We start from the raw sequence: 16,809 nt of genomic DNA, 5'->3' as shown, positions 1-16,809 counted from the left end.
TCACAAATCTGGACTAGGGATTTCCGGCTCCAGGCCGGGTGCAAGGGCGCTGGGCCGAGGCCGGGGTAGAGTCACGGTCTGTCCGCTTAGGAGGGCAAATGGAAGCCGGCATCCTTGGGTTTTCGGGCGAGACTCCTGTAACTCGCCATCAGAAGAGATCACAACCTACTCCCAAATTATCCAGAAAATCTAGTTGAAGCCGAGTCTGCAACACCTCCTGCCCCTGCAAGCCCCCACCCCGCCCGAGCGCGCCGATCAGCACCACGGACAGCGAACCCAGGCCTAGTCTTTCAGGGCCTCTCCGGGTTCTGACTCCTGATCCTCGAGGTCTGGGCGACGACCAGGGTCAGAGACGCCAGCGCTCTACTGGAGCCAGGCCTCCTTGGGCCAACGAAACTGAATGGGACGCTTAGCCACGTGGCTAAGAAGGCAATGGGACAGGAATCTTAGGCTAAAGAGCTTATTTCTCTTCTTTCAACCCCAGAGAGTGGCTCCTGTCTTCCAGGCTGCCTTAAGCAGGGATGGACTTCCCAAGGCTATCCTGGGTGGGCGTGTGACTGAAACGGCCTTGAAACAACCCAGTGGGCTGGAGGAGGGGTGTGGAGCTGAGTGTGACAGTCAGGTCCTACCTGAGAGTGGTGAGCACAGGCTTAGTCAGGCCTGACTAGACTCTAGACAGTATATGTAGTGGGGAGAGGTGGAGGAGGAAGAGAAAAGCAGCAATCATCACTAGCTAGTTCTACTTCAATAGACTACTTTGTAAAGGGTACAACTTTTGCTGTCCTCATCATTTAATCCCTAAATAGCCTGGGCATTAATGAAGAGCTAGGTGAGACAAGATGGAGGCATAGTGTGCGAGGGGATTCAGCTTTGTCACCAGGCCTCAATCTTTAGCTACTTTACTCTCTGTAAGATGGAAGCCAGTGTGGGGGCGGGGGGTGGGGGAGAATAGCAGTTCTCAGGGACCTTCCCCACCTTCCCCACTAGGCCCGTGGGGGTCATCCTGCCCTGTCTGTGACAGTTTCACTCCCAATCCCACTCCCTCCCTCCTGGGGCCCAAAGAAAGGCCGGCGCAAAACCATCTGCAGGCGCTTCCAGCGCTTTATAGTTCTCTCCGGGACAGACGGACAGACAGACAGTGCAGCCCGCGCCGTCGGCCCGCATCATTGGCACCTTGGACACGGCACCAGGCCCAACCCAGTCCCTGGTGCCCTCCCGGGAGGATTCCGGTCCGGCCTCAAATCAGCACCTCAGACAGCTCCCGGCCCAACACCCACCCCTCCCCCCTCCCTCTGGAAACAACCAAATAAATTAAAAGGGGGAGGAACAAAAACACCTAAGGATAAGGAAGAGGGGCACCCCCTCCCCCAGAGTAAAAAGAGTTTGTGTCTCTCCCGCCCTTCCTCTGAGGCTCCGCCGCCGCCGGGGTGGCCTCCTAGGTTGATTTGGCTCCCAAACCTCAGCCTCCTGAAGCCGGCATCTCCCTCCCCCCCCAACTCCCGGCATGCAACACGTTGGAAAAAGGTAGAGAGAGGAGGTGGGGGTGGGGCGAAGGACCATCCTGGTGGTTTTTCTGGCTCCTGGGGCTGCAGTTTCTCCCCGCACCTCAGTCAGTCCAAATCAAGAATTAATATTCCCTTCGGTCTGGGAAGGAGGATTGGCGGGGGGGGCGGGGGGCTTAGTCGGGGGAAGAAATGCAAGCTGACATAGGTGGGGGGGTGGGGTGGGGAGGTAAGCAGACAGGAGGGAAGATGGTGACACATGCCAGGAGCAGGGAAAAGGGAACAAGAAGGGGAGGAGGGGACACAGGTGCCGAAAGAGAAAGGGGGGCAATAATAGTCAGGTAGGGGGTAAGATGGAGACGGAAATACACACCCAAGGTATAGGAAAATGGAACGGCAGAGAGGGAGATGGGAAGGCAGACAGGGAGGAAGACGGAGATACAGGAAGGAGGCGAGGAAATGGCCAAAACCGAGGGAGATGGACTTGCGGACACACACGCAAGGGAAGGAGGAGACCCGGGTAGAATTGGAGAGATGGGGGCACAGGCAGACAGGGTGAGGCTGGGGGTCCCCCTTCCGCGGTCATCCCCCCACCCCCACCCTATGCCCAGCAAATCCAGAGCCGCGGCCTCTGGCGTCCTGGCCTCCACCTTCCCCTGCGGGACAGGGGCGGCTCCTCCTCCGGCCACGGCGCGGAGCGGCGGCAACAGCGGCGGCGGCTTGATGGTCCCGGGGGCTCCGAGTGCGTGTCGGGGTCTGGGGTGGGGGGGCGGGCGCGGCCCTTGGGAATCCCTAGCGGTCCAGGTTCATAGTCCAGTGCTTGGCTCCGGTCGCGCAGCTGTCCCTGGCGGCCGAGGCGGCGGCGGGGGCCGCGGGCGCGCCCCCGCTGGGTGGACCCCCGGCGCCGGCGGCGGCCTCGCCCTCGTTCTTGAGGTCTTGAAAGACCTGCGTGAAGAAGTGGGGGTCGGCGTTGAGCCGCAGCATCTGGGGGCTGAGCCGCTGGATGAGGCGCAGGCAGCGTTGCCAGAAGCGCTCCTTGTCGGGCTCCACGAGGAAGGGCTTGAGCGGGTAGGAGATCTCGTTGCCCATGTAGGAGTAGGCGAGGTAGAGGCAGGTGAGGAAGGCGGCCTGCAGCTCGGCGGCCGACGCCAGCTCATCCCCGCGCAGCGACTCGCGGCACAGCAGGTACACGAACACCAGGTTGGCGGGCGTAATGAAGGCCTGGTCTTGCCAGCCCTGCAGCAGCAGTGAGCGGTCCACTCCGCGGAACCAGCCCACCAGCTCGCCCGGGCTCAGCTCCTTGAGGCGGTAGCAGCGGCGGCACACGAAGTCGCCCAGGCAGCGCAGCAGCTCGCCGGTGGACGCCTGCACGATGACCCGCCGCGGCGAGCCCCCGGGCACCGGCGGGGCCGCCTGCGGGGCCGGGGGTGGCGGCGGCGGCGGCTTGCCCCCGCCCGAACCCGGCGGCGGGGCGGCCGCGCTGCCCCCCGACGGCGGCTCGCAGGTGGCTGCGGCCGCGGGCACGGTGGGCACCGGCACCGCCAGGGGCTTGGTGGCGCCGCCGCCGTCGGGGGGGTCCCGGCCCTTGCGGAGAAGGTTCTCGCGATTGCGTTGCTGGACCAGGGGGTCGGGGCCAGTGGACGCCGGCTTGGGCGTCACCTTCTTGCTGCCTTTCTTCTTCTTGGCAGACGCGGCCACCAGGCGCTTCCAGGTAAGCGCCGAGATGAGCACGGACGGCCGCTTGAGTCGGCTCTCGCCTTTGCCGCCCTTGCCTGCTGGCGGCGCCCCGTAGCCCCCCAGCGCCTCGTCCCCCACGGGCGGCGCTTTCTTCTTCTCTTCGGGCAGCCCGCCGGGCCTCCGGCCCTTGGCCGAGGAGGCGGGGGAAAGAGACAGCACCGTGCCCATCCTGCAGAGCGGGGCCGGCGCCCGGGCCCCGGTGGGAACCGCGGGCGGCGCCGCTGTCGCCGCCGCCGCTGCTGCAGCCCCCGGAGACCCGGCGGTGGGGGGCCTAGCCCCGGCCCGGGCGCGGGAACGGGCAGGGGAAGGCGGTTGCTGGGCTGCTCCGCGGCGGTAGCTCTGAGTCCGAGCTGCGCCAGCTGCAGCGTCAGCCCCACCCCTTGGGCCCCGGCTTTAGCCGCGCCGCGCCCCGCCCCACGCAGCCAATCCTCGCCCGAGCTGCGCTCCCGACTGGCAGCTCCCCTGGCCAATAGGAGCTCGCACTCCGATCTCGAGTCCCGCCCCCACCCCCACCCTCGGTCTCTGGTCCTCTGCCCTCACCAGAAAGGGGAAAGGAGGAGGAGGTGGCCCTGGCTCGAAGGGCCTCCTCAGGGTCAGCGCTGGGGAGAGGGGTCTGGCTGGGCCCCTCCTTCTCACCGTCACCCCCCAAGTCCTAAGGCCCTGGGTCGGCTTGTTTTGATGTCCTGGATCGCGAGAGAAGCAGAGGAGCCGTGGGAACAGCCTCCCCCCCTTTTCATTATGTGTTGAGGGCCGTGGGGCAGCGAGTGCCTTCACCGGGGCGCCCCAGCACCTGCTGGGCCCAGCTGCTCTGGCTTCTCCCGTCTGGTCACAGGTCGATTAGCTCAGCTCTCCTCTCCTCCCTTCATCCCGTGCGGCCTCCCGCATGGTGCTTGTGGGTGGGGGAGTGCCGCAGGTGTATCCTTGCTCTACCTGGGATGGGGTGCTGGCGGGCCGGACCTTCCTGCAGGTCACAAACCCCCTCCTTGGGGGCCTTTGCTCTGGGGGCCGCAAGACCCTCAGATATATGCCTGGCTCTGCCGTTGCCGCAGGCCTGATTCTCTGCAGCTGAAGCTGCGGGGAGAGGCCCTAGGCTCGGGTCCTTGGGTGGCTCCTCTTGTGCTCTTCTTCCCCGCCAACACACCCTGGTCCCACACTCAGGGTAAGTGACGAATGATTGGCTCCCGGGGAAGCGCTGGAAATTGAATGGGTTGGTCTCCTCAGGCTCGTTGATCTGTGCGGAGGGAGGCCCAAGAGGGTTGGCTCAGCCTCCAACCCAGGCCTGGGTCCCAGTCAAGGTGGGTTTTCATTGTTAAATTCTTCCTGCCATTCCGATCCCAGCTGCCCCCACTCCCAGCTGCAAGCTATTAGGCTAGGGCCTGCCCGTTCCTCTGTTCCCTCCTCAGCACCCACAAGGCCTCTGTGCTCTGGGCCTTACCTGCAGGCCCTGAGCCCAGCTGCTTCTGGGACTATTCTATCTGCCTTATAGGACAGTGTCCACCCTCCTCCAGCCCTGCTCCCTGTAGCTCCCCAACACAGAAGTCTTCCAAGCTTCATAAGTGGGCCTTGGAGGTGGGTATGATGGGGAGAAAAGCCTCTGCTATGAATTCAGCCAAACCCACAGAATTGTCACCTCCATGTTCCTCACAGACCACCAGAATGACTTCGGAGGATTGCTGCCTGTCGGTCTGTGTGCAAGCATAGGTGTGGGTGTGGTTCCTTACACTCTCGCTGTTCCAGAATCCCCTTAGGCTGCAGCTTCAGCCACCAGAGGCACCAGCTTTTCTCAGCGCTCTCACAGCCTCTGCTCACTCACACCCTCCCGGAGGCCTGTGGTCTGGTTGTCTTGATTCCCTCTCTCTTTACCACGCTACATGTGCAGACTTGTCCCCCATTCCTGACTCAGCACCCAATATGCGCTCAGCAGGGTCTCTCCTGTTCCCTGAGATCTGATCAGTATTCCCCTGCAGCCCAAGCTGACCTATCCCACCTCTCCTTCTCCCCCTAGTTGAAAAAAAAAAAAAAAAAAAAAACAACCCACAAATGTTCCCTCTATTCAGCTCCTGTAATTGGTCCCACTTCCTCCTACAAGGTCTTCTGAGTCAGCCTTTATCTGACACCCAAGGAACCGTAGGCTTCCAGTAGTTAAGGACAGGCCCCACAGAGACGAGTTGCCCTAGCAGAAACACGTGGATTTGAATAGGCACGTGGGTCCTCCCAGCTCTACTCCAGGGAGTCCCTCATTGACGTAAGGCCTATTACTGGTGTCATGCAGAATGATCTATCTGTGCAGCACCCACAGATGTCACCACCAAGGTACCCCCACTCCAGGCTCAGTTGTGGCTCGTGGTATCCTCTGGGTCAGAATCCAGAATCCTCTTCCTTGCTTCAGGGTCCCCAAAATGGGTACCTTAAAAGGTCTTACTCCCCTTCTCGTTCTTCACCTTGGCCCGCCTCAGACCCTCTTTCTCAGGCTCACCCTTTCCACCTCGTACTTTGGTTATCCCTCTTGAATCACTGAGCTCCTACCACTGGGCCAGCACTCTTTCTCAAACCACTACCTTGCCGCCTCTGTCAAACTCTTGAAAATCCACCTCCTCCGAGAAGCCTTTTTGGACTGACTGCAAGGGATCTAGTGCTCTTGCTGATATCAGTCTTTCCCACCTCTTTCCCCAACACCGCTGCTACATAACAACTTGTTTCAGGGCCGGGCTCTGACTCCTGAGTCAAAGATGTGCAAAATGAACATGGATGGAATTTTCAAAGGAAGCAGACAAAACAGATCCATTAAAAAAAGAAAACCCAGCATTTCTGTTTTTTATTTATTCATTCATAAGAGACACACAGAGGCAGAGACACAAAGCAGAAGGAGAAGCAGGCTGTCCGTGGGAGGCCTGATGCAGGACTTGATCCCAGGACTCTGGGACCATGCCCTGAGCTGAAGGCAGATGCTCAACCACTGAGCCACCCAGGTGTCACAACAGCATTTCTGTTATTAAAAAAAAAAAAAAAAAAAAGTTAATGGAGGAGAGAGGGAGCTTATGTCTTGCTTCTAGTTGGGCTGTGTGTAGGGTCTATATTCTATGATTTTTTTTTATTTTATTTTTTTAATTTATGATAGTCACAGAGAGAGAGAGAGAGGCAGAGACACAGGCAGAGGGAGAAGCAGGCTCCATGCAGGGAGCCCGACGCGGGACTCGATCCCGGGTCTCCAGGATCGCGCCCTGGGCCAAAGGCAGGCACCAAACCGCTGCGCCACCCAGGGATCCCTATATTCTATGATTGATTCATTTATCTGTAGTAGTATTTGTAGGTCACTTCTCGTCTGTCCATTTCTCATGGATGTGCGAGCTCCTCCGGGACAGTACTGGCTGTATGAGAACCCACTCCCCCACCTCCTGACCCCGCACCAGGCTCCTTATCTGTCTCCATCACTTCATAGGTTACCTAGAACACCGCCCTGTCCAGATAAATGGTTATTCCTGAAGGCTCTTTAAAGGCAAGAACTTCGGGCCTAGACCAAGAATTGGAAAGCGCAGACCAAGTTATTAGCCTGTGGAGGAGCACAGCCTTACTGATGAGGATCACCACCAATTTCACCGAAGACATGAGCCCTTCACTGACCCGCTCTGGGAAGATGAGCCCCATCTCTAAGGGAATATCTCCGGGCAGTGCTCCTCAGACTCTTCAGCCCCTTGGCTGTTTTTATCTCCTTGTCGGAGAGGCCATAGTCTAGGAAGCAAGAGGTAGAGTTCCAGTCCTTTGAACTCTCTGGGCCTCCTTCTCTTCATATTAAAATGCAGGGATTCCATATATTTTACTTATTATTGGACAAAATGAATATTAAAGAAATCAGATACCATCTTGAGGACTGGACTTAAAAAACGATTCCTAGAGCCGATTCCAATTCTACAATTCTGACTCTAAATAAAACCCATCCTGTAAGTCGGTTTCATTTCCCAGCTCCAGCCCTGTCTGCTTCTCTGTACGGTGTTTCTGCCCAATGGGCTCAGTCTTTGCGCGCGCACAGCATCTGAGAGGCGGGCACTTCTGCAGTTCAGCCCAGGAGACTAAGGGGAGGGTGCTCAGGCTCACAGTAATGTAAATCTCCCAAGGTGTCCCAGGCTTTAGTGGGGCCCCTGAAAAGTTCTGAAATGACAAAGGCCAGGATGCCAGGGTGATTCAGGGACTCCCCAGTAAACATGAAGGCCGGAGGCCCCAGAACTTAAGGTCACTGTGTCTGTCCTATGTCTCTAAGGGGCCCCTACAGAGGCTGATGACAAGGAAGGTTCTTAGAACAGCTAGAGGGGAGGAGACTCAGCCTGGGGATCTGACAGCCTGGATTTTGCTGCCCCCAACCCCGTCACTGGTCCAGTATCCCCTCCCCGGGGTCTCAGCTCCTGAGGTGTGCAAAGGTAGAGGCTATGTACTCACCCAGCCGTGTCCTTCCCTCTCCCGAAGACCTTGGCCCAGGAAAGCTAGGGTGGAAGGGAGTAAGGCCCCAAGAGGCAGTGGAAGGAGAAGCCTTCCCCAGGCAACAGTAGGGGGTGGGCAAAGGGGATGGGCAGAGAGAAGAGGTGAACCTGACAAAGGTTAGGTGCTGCCAGTTATCAAGAGGAAGACCCCACACTCTCACATCCTTCTCACTCCCACAGGCCCGTTGCTAGAAGGACTGAACGGAGGAGGCCAAAGAGGGGTTTATTCTTTAGTAGGAGCAGAGAATGGGGTTGGAAAGCACGGATGAGGAAGTGTCCTGGGGCAGGGAGAGAAGGGACTGATGCTCACATGCCAGAGGCCCGGGATTAGGGGTCAGAGGAGGATGATGATGTGCTGGGGGCTCCTTTTCCTTGCCATGGGCTCGGATTCCTTCCTTCATAAAGCCTTGTCTCCTTTTCAGGTTACCAAGGCCAGCCCTTCTCATCCTCACCCCTGGATCTTCTCTCCCCAGCTCCCCAGCTCCTGACTTCACCTCCTGAGCACAGCACTCTCTGCCCCATCCTTCCAGCTTCCTCTAGTAGCTGTATTTCTGAGTCACCTTGTCCTGCCTCCACCTAGCCCTCTTTCCCCTCCTCCCTTTCTGTACCCACCCCAAGCATCAGCCCCCACTCTGTCTCTTCCCTGCCCCTGCTGGCACCCAGCATAGCACTCCAGATGTAGGAGCAGATCAAGAAGGGCGGGGGTGGTGGCTGTTGCTTTTCTGGGATATTCTTAGCCTGTCTGGGGGCAGGAGCTGGAATCAGTGTTTCCATCTCAACCAGGCAGGTGGCTGCAGGGAAGCTGCTGCTCTAACTGGGTCTTCATCTCATTCCCTGTCCCTTTCCCTGTCCTTCTATGTCTCAGTTCCACTCTGTGAGCACAGACTCCTGTGCCCTGAGGTAGGGAGTTCCCTCCACCCTGGCCTAGCCCCAGTGAGGTCTTAAAACCCTGCTCTTGAAGACTCTTGGGGGGAAAAGGGCTTAGAGAACTCAAGCGCAGATGTTCCCTGGATCCACACACAGCCTTTGTCTCTCTGCCCCAAGTTGGGCTTTCTCTGCCCCAAGAAACCCTGCTTAGCACTTGGTCCATAGACTCTAGTCATGACCATGAGAGCCTTTCTTATCTCAAAATACAGGAATCATTCAGGGGCCCTGGCGTTCTAGGAGCTGTCTCTTGAGAGTCAGAGCCCTTGGGGTCCAGGCCTCCTTTGGGGCTTGAATAAGGGACTCACTGGCCAGATTCCTTTGCTAACAGAGGGAAGAGCCAAGAAGAGATCTGACTCATTCATAAATAGCACAGAATATATTTGTCCCCTTAAAAGAGACAGACAGTGTAGGGGGTCCTATGTGGGGTCTAGAGTCATGCAGATCTAGGTTCAAAAACAGCCCCACCACTTACAAGCTGGGAGATAGGGGACATCTTCTTAATTCTCCTTAAGTCTATAAAAGTAGACCACCACAGGGTCATTGTGAGATTTTTCTGAATCTCCCAATGCTCGTATAGGACATGGGCATGGTGCTTGGTTTTCATAAAATGCAGGTTATTACAAATTACATTGTCACCATTATTTTTACGGAGCAGGAGAGGTTTGACCTGTACCCTTACCATGTGTTTTGTTTTGTCTTGTTTTCTCATCAGCACACTCTTCAGTAAAGCCTGGACACAACCATCATTTCTTTTGGTTTGGTTGAGACCTAAATTTATAGCCGTCCTTTCTTTTTGGCTATTGTCCTGGCAGTTACTCCTACTCAGACCATCCCTGGGGGGTTGGTTTGACTCCTGAGGTGACCAAGACCTGACACCATACCAGGTGCTGGTCCTCTTCTCTGGTCCAGTGGGGGCCTCATTAATTTTGTGAACCTCTGTGTACCTGCTATGTGCCGGGCACCATCCTGGCCCCATATCTGACTTTGTTTTCCGGGGGCATTCTCTGGCTGTACCCTGCTGTCTCTTCGAAGCTCCAGAGACTCTATGTAGCGTCAGTTCCAGTTTTCAAGGGCTTTGAGAAAGTGTTCTGCAGAGTTATAAAACCCATATTAGAAAATACTGCTTCAGAAATTGCAGCCTATGAGGTACTGGGCTAGGTGCTGGGACCAGGACCAAATGTGAGGCAGAGCTTCAGCCTTCAAAGAACACACAACAGAGATGATGGAGACATGAGCAATAATAGTAGTAAATTGACCAGTGTCTTCTGATCGGCTCTGGAGGACAGGATTGGACGATTTGGCTAATCCTGCCCATCCCCCTGCACCTTCTACCGTTGTTGCTAATCCATCTCCAGCTTGTCCTGAATTCTCAAGGGTAAGCAACTACTGGCAGGGAGTTAAAATCAAGTTACCTAAGGTCCAGTACCTCTCCCTCGTGTTGGGTCCTCTCCAGTCATGGCCTTCCCTGTCTCACCCCAAGCTGGGGTGACGATCACCGCCTTTTGAGACAGAGCCCGGCCTCAGCAACTCTCTGATCGCAATGACAGATTACTGCCCTCGGAGCAGGAGAGTTAATGAGTTACTGCATGCATGAGGAGCCCCAGTGGGCCTGCTAACTGGCCCAACATCTTAGGAGCCACTTCTGTTTATCTCCCATTTGTCTAGGATTAGGGGCAGGTGGGGGATGGGCTTCGAAACAGGTTCGTTAATTTACACTTTCTTTTCCCTGATCTCAAAATATAAGGATAATCCTTTATTTTTACCTCCTCTGAGTAAAAAGGCAATTTTTAAAAAAGATTTATTTATTCGTGAGAAACAGAGGCAAAGACACAGGCAGAGGGAGAAGCAGGCTCCCTGTGGGGAGCCAGATGTGGGACTCAATCTCAGGACCCCCGGGTCACGACCTGAGCTGAAGGCAGATGCTCAACCACTGAGCCCCTGGGGCGCCCTTAAAAAGGCAATTCTAATGTTATAAGCTAGAGCCCCACATATATTCACTTTTGATTTCGAGTGGGGAGCAGAGTAAGAAGGTTGTCCCCTAGATTAATTAATTAGCTATTCCTAAACTACTCTGCTCAGCAGAACCACCAGGGGGAACTTTGTAAAAATACAATTTCCATAGGTCTATGTCAGACCTATGGAATCCTAATTTCTTCAGGTGAACTTAAGGTGGCATCACTATCAGAAATTATTAAGAGATAGAAGAAAATTCTGGGAGATGACTAGGTCCCACCTGTTCTTTCTGTTTTGCTCCACTATGGTTGCTGCTGGCCATGCATTCTCTGGTAAAATAATAATAGTAATAGTAATAATAATAATAACACCCTTGTTTACCTTTGGGAAACCCCTTCTTCCATACTCCCAATCCATGTGGTTTTTACCTGCCTAAATTCAACACAGACCTGACCAGCTGCTGTCCTGGTCACAGTGGATGAGGGATGGGCTGGTGACCCAAGCCAGTCCAATGAGACTCAATTCTTGCAGTTTTTCTAGAACTACTGGGAATGAGGTGCCTTTTTCCCCTCTAAGGTTGCTAAACTGGTGTGATGAAAGCCTTAAGATGTTGGCCTCCACATGGAGAGAGGTCATCTGAATGAAATCACAGGGAAAGAGTCAGCGGATAGAGGGAGACATTCCTGGTATGGTTCTAGCTGCTGGATCCAGCTGGGCCTGATACAGGCATGTAATCCAGTAAATGCCCCTCCTCCCCACTTCTTTCCTAATTTCTTTTTTTTTTTTTTAAGATTTTATTTATTCATGCGAGAGACACAGAGAGGCAGAGACACAGGCAGAGGGAGGAGAAGCAGGCTCCCCGCAGGGAGCTGGATGTGGGACTCGATCCTGGATCCCGGGGTCATGCCCTGAGCGGAAGGCAGATGCTCAACTGCTGAGACACCCAGGTGTCCCACTTTCCTAATTTCAAGGTAATTTGAGTTGCAAATCTAGTATTTGCCAGCAGAAAACATCCTGACTAATGAACTTCCTTCTGGAAATTTGTTGGTAACTTCAAAGAAGTACACATTTGGTCTTAATGGCTGAGGAGAGTAGCCTCTGACATCCAGTAGTCAGTGAAGGACTGACTCTGGAAGAGACCCAGCCTGGAGTCTGACCCCAAGGCCTATCTCCTACTACATTCCTCGGACCTCCCCGTCCAAACCTCAGTGGTGATTGTGATTGGAGTTCTTCATCACGTCCCAGTGGCCCTTCCTCTTTCCTTGGGACAGGAAAGCCATTTCCCTACAGCCTGTACAACCATCAAATCTTCTTTCTGGACCGCTCCCAGGTTGCATTCCTTAGGTATCAGCTTTCTGCTCAGATAAGAAATGTGATGCTTCACCCTCCATCATGCTTCTGAATCAAGTTTGCCTCCAGTCAGTGTAAGAGGTGGCTGTGGCCACACAGAATCATTTGTTATCATCAGGGCCATTAGCACAGAGTCTCTGGGGGGCCGGGGTAGGGGTGGCTTTGAGCTTTAAACTGCCTCAGGATTCTTTTTCTTTTTTCTTAAAGATTTTATTTATTTATTCATGAGAGACACAGAGAGAGAGAGAGGCACAGACACAGGCAGAGGGAGAAGCAGGCTCTTTGCAGGGAACCCAATGAGGGACTCGATCCCAGGACCCCGGGATCATGACCTGAGCCAAAGGCAGACATTCAACTGATGAGCCACCCAGGCATTCCTGCCCCAGGATTCTGTCCAGGACTGCAGAACTCTTTCTCTGACCTGCCTCTGGGGAGCTCTCAGAGGAGGGGTTGGGGCGCCAGTCAAACCAAATCAAAATTTTCAGTTATCATATGGCTCACATCTTTTTTTTTTTTAACTCCAAGGTTATTTACTTTCAGATGACTTGTGGATTATTCTTCAATGGGACAATATTCTCCTATTCCACTCTGGTCTGATACACAATATTCTATTGTTTTTAAAGATTTTATTTATTTGAGAAAGAGAATGAGCAGCGGGGGGGAAGGGCAAAGGGAGAGGGAGTAGCAGACTCCCCACTGAGCAGGGAGCGCCATGTGAGGCTCTATCCCAGAACCCTGAGATCATGACCTGAGCTGAAGGCAGATGCTTAACCAACTGAGCCACCCAGTGCCCCTAAATACAGTCTTGATGGGGATTCTATGGGACTTGGGCATCCATTTATAATTCATCTTTTCATTCATTCATTCATTCATTCAACATAAATTTGAGTGTGTAGAAATTTTTTTTTCTTTTGGTTAAATTAAATCCATCTTCTAGCATACTCTTATTGGGTGGAGGGAAATTCAATCTTAGTTGTTATGGAGACTCCATCCTTCTCCCAAAGGTTACAAGATATTTCTAGAAAGCAGAAGGTGTCTGGCACAGTCCTTTGGGGAGACTCATTGTCCAAGCCCAAAGGGCATCTCAGAGTCTTTCATCTCTACTCTTTCTAGAGTATGACTGAAGGTCAGGAATCTTTAAAATGGTTATAAAATAGATGAAAAGCAAAGTATAAAAAATAACATATCCACCTCCTAGTTCAAATAAAATATTGCCTGTACAGTTTAATCTCCTTATCTTCTCCTCTCCAACAGCCACCAACCCTACCCTACCACCAACCACCCACTCTGAATTTGGTGTTTGTCCTTTCCATATATTTCTTTATTCTCTTACTACATATGTAGAGCCTGATTAAACAAGTGTGTGTGTGTGTGTGTGTGTGTGTGTGTGTGTGTGTGTTATTGCTTACATAACAATTACCACAAACTTACACATTTAAAGGCTTAAGACATCTATTCATTAGCTTGCTTCTGTAGGACAGAAGTCCAGGCAGGCCTGGCTTGGTTCTCTACTTAGAACTTTACAAGGCCAATCAAGGGTGGTTTCCTTATCTGGAGGCTCTGGGCAAGTGTAGGCTTCTAGGGTCATTTAGTTTGTTGGCAGTTCTTGGCAGTTATGGAATTGAAGTTCTCATTTACTTGCAGGCTATTAGCTGGAGGCTGCCCCCAAGTCCGTAATTGTGCATCGAATCTTTATCACACTTGGAATGTCTCTTATTTCCAGCTGGAAAAACTTTCCTGCTTCTAAAGGGTTCATATGACTAGGTTAGTTAGGCTCACCCAGATAGGCTATTTTAAGGTCACCTGATTAGTAACTTCACTTACATCTGCAACAATCCCCTGTGCCATGTAATGTAGCATAATCATGGGATTAACATGGAGAAGGGAGAACATGGAGGCATCTTCAAAACCTATACTATCTGTATATCTATGTATTTTTCTGTCTATCCTTTGAGGGGCAGTTGTCCATATTTTAGCTGTATATAAGTGAAACCATACTATATTAATCTGAAATTTGTTTTTTTGCTTTACTTTAAGTTTGTAAGATTTATCCTTGTTTTTTTCTTTTTTTTTTTTAACAGTTTTTTAAAATTTATTTATGATAGTCACACAGAGAGAGAGAGAGAGGCAGAGACACAGGCAGAGGGAGAAGCAGGCTCCACGCACCGGGAGCCCGACGTGGGATTCGATCCCGGGTCTCCAGGATCGCGCCCTGGGCCAAAGGCAGGCGCTAAACCGCTGCGCCACCCAGGGATCCCAGATTTATCCTTGTTGATGTTGGTCTTTGCTACTACATAACACTTCACTGTGTGAGTAAATTTATTTGTTCTCCTGATGACTGATACTTAGTTTGTTCTCAACTGTTTATGATTACAAACAATGTTGTTATTTTATATATAACGTTTCCCTAGGAATATACCCAGTAGTGAAATTGTTGGGGTATTGGGCACACACATTTTCAACTTTGCTAAATTATTCCCTTGAGTAGTTGACCAATTCACAGCCCTTACCAGCGATGTATGTAAGTTCCTACTGCTCCAAGTCCTCATCAGCGTGTGATACTGTCAGATTATGTGAAATAACCCACAGTAATATATGAACTTTATGTATTAAGCAAATATTTATGAAGTGGCACTGCATGCCAGGCAGTGAACAGAATAGACAAAATCCTCATCCTATAGAATCTCATTTCATGGAAAAGGCACACACACACACACACACACACACACACTGCCTACATGAGATCCCCACTTGGACGTACAGCATCTTGACGTGTCAAAAACCAGCTCCTGATACACCCCCCAAACTGCTCCTGCTGTCACCCCCATCTCTGATAACAGCTGTTCTAGTCAACTATTTGCTTAGGGTAAAAGTTTTGGGTTATCCTGGACTCTTCTTATTATTCACAGCCATTTGTAATCCATCAGCAAATCTTGATAGTTCTGTCTTCAAAACATCCAGAATTCCACATCTCATGACCCTTCTGTCTCCACCTTGGCCCAAGCCACCATCCTCTCTTGCTTCGTTTACTGCAACAGACTCCTACCTGGTCTTCCTATTTTTTCCCTCCCTACAGTTTATTCTTTCCAAAAATTATTTATTTATTTATTCATGAGAGACACATGAGAGAGGCAGAGACACAGGTGGAGGGAGAAGCAGGCTCCCCATGGGGAGCCCAGTGTGGGACTTGATCCCAGGACCCTGGGATCACAACCTGAGCCATCCAAGTGTCCCATCCTACAATTTATTTTCAAAATGACAGCTAGACTAGTCCTGTCAAATGTGGACTAGATCATGTTACTTCTCTCCTTCAAACCCTCCAATGGCTCCTTGCCTTTTCACAGCAAAGGCCAAAGTCCTCACTATGACCTATAAGGGCCTACGTTGTAGATTAAAGATGGCCACAAATTCTTTGACGCTCCTCCCATTGAGAGGTGCATCAGTGCCCACCTCTGATTTCTTGACTCTAGGCGGGCTCCATTATGACTCTGACCACTACAATACGGCAGAAGTGCCACTGTGCCCATTTCTGGGGCCTGGTCTTTAAAAGACTGGCAACTGCTATTTCCTCTCTTGAAACGTTTGCTCTTGGAACTTTTTTTTTTAAAGATTTTATTCATTCATTCATGAGAGACATAGAAAGAGAGGCAGAGACACAGGGAGAGGGAGAACCAGGCTCCCTATAGGGAGTTTGATGTGGGACTCAATCCCAGAACCCTGAGATCACGCCCTGAGCCAAAGGCAGATGCTCAACCACTGAGCTGCCCAGGTGTCCCCTGCTCTTGGAACTTTGAGCCACTATGTAGGAAATCCTACCACTCTGTTGGGGAGACTACATGGAGAGGAAAAGGGGCCCAGCTTGTAGTCATCCCCACCAGGGCACCAGACATGACAGTGAGACCATTTTGGACCCTACAGGCCAACACATCTGCCAACTGAACACTGCTGAGTGACCTCAATTGATGCCACATGGAGCAGAAAAATCACCCATTGAGTTCTGTCCAAATTCCTGACCCACAATTGTGAGATATTTAAAAAATGGTTGCTATTTTAAGCCACCAAATTTCAGATGGTTTCTTATGCAGAAATAGGCAACCAAAAGAGCCTAACTAACCTTGCCCCTGCCCATGACCTCTATAACCTCATCTATTACCTTTTACCTCCCTTACTCCTCTCTAGTCCTCACTGCCTCCTTGCAGTTCCTCAAACCCTCCAGAAAAAGCTTCTGTCCAGGACCTTTGCATGTGCTGTTCTTAGTGTTAATTCTTCCATATACACATAAAATAAAGCTGGATCAAATTATAACTGCTGTTTTGGATATTTTGTTTATAATAGAGAATATTCATCTTTCTATTAAAATATTCTGCTAAAATACACTTTTTTTTTTAGATTTTATTTATTCATGAGAACACACACATACACACACACACACACAGAGGCAGAGACACAGGCAGAGGGAGAAGCAGGCTACATGCAGGGCGACCGACGTGGGATTCGATCCCAGGTCTCCAGGATCACGCCCTGGGCTGAAGGCAGGCGCTAAACCGCTGAGCCACTCGGACTGCCCTGCTAAAATACTTTTAATGGATGTTTAATGTTCGATTGTGCAGATATTTGTTTTACCAACATTTCTTTTGTGAAAATTTTCTAATAATACAGAACAAATGAAAGAAGAGTAGAGCAAAAATCCATATACTTGCCATCTATAGTCTATAATTAACCTTTTACTATATTTGCTTTATTACATACCTATTCCTCTACCCAGTTTATTTTGTTAAATACATTTCAAAATAAATAAGGTCAGGGCTTTTTGATTGGTTTGTCCATTACAGGATTCCTAACCTCTAGAACAGTGCCTGGCAAACAGG

At 51.8% G+C, this 16,809-nt stretch overlaps 1 protein-coding gene and 1 long non-coding RNA gene across 4 annotated transcripts in view; both read right to left on the bottom strand.

Annotated features, from left to right (window-relative positions):
- Positions 1-1,083: 1,083 nt before the first annotated feature.
- CDK5R2 (cyclin dependent kinase 5 regulatory subunit 2) lies at positions 1,084-3,606 on the bottom strand. Its single transcript, XM_035710893.2, has one exon. It carries the CDS (start codon positions 3,405-3,407, stop codon positions 2,295-2,297), a length of 1,113 nt encoding a protein of 370 aa, XP_035566786.1. The 5' UTR covers positions 3,408-3,606; the 3' UTR covers positions 1,084-2,294.
- Positions 3,607-6,019: 2,413 nt separating this feature from the next.
- LOC112656421 (uncharacterized) overlaps positions 6,020-16,809 on the bottom strand; it is a 37,088-nt gene continuing 26,298 nt past the window's right edge. The window contains exons 2-4 of one of the 3 annotated variants that reach the window (XR_003134315.3): positions 9,583-9,726; positions 6,861-6,968; positions 6,020-6,225 (exon numbers count right to left, since the gene is read on the bottom strand). This is a non-coding gene — a long non-coding RNA (uncharacterized LOC112656421). Of the gene's footprint in view, positions 6,226-6,860; positions 6,969-9,317; positions 9,727-16,809 lie in introns of all 3 variants that reach the window. The other 2 variants (XR_007409018.1, XR_007409017.1) reach the window with 2 other exon arrangements.

The sequence above is a fragment of the Canis lupus genome, chromosome 37 (genome assembly GCF_003254725.2).
Source record: "Canis lupus dingo isolate Sandy chromosome 37, ASM325472v2, whole genome shotgun sequence".
Taxonomy (NCBI): Eukaryota; Metazoa; Chordata; class Mammalia; order Carnivora; family Canidae; genus Canis; species Canis lupus.
Note: the sequence above shows the minus strand (reverse complement) of the source record. Positions and strands in the feature narration are given on the sequence as shown.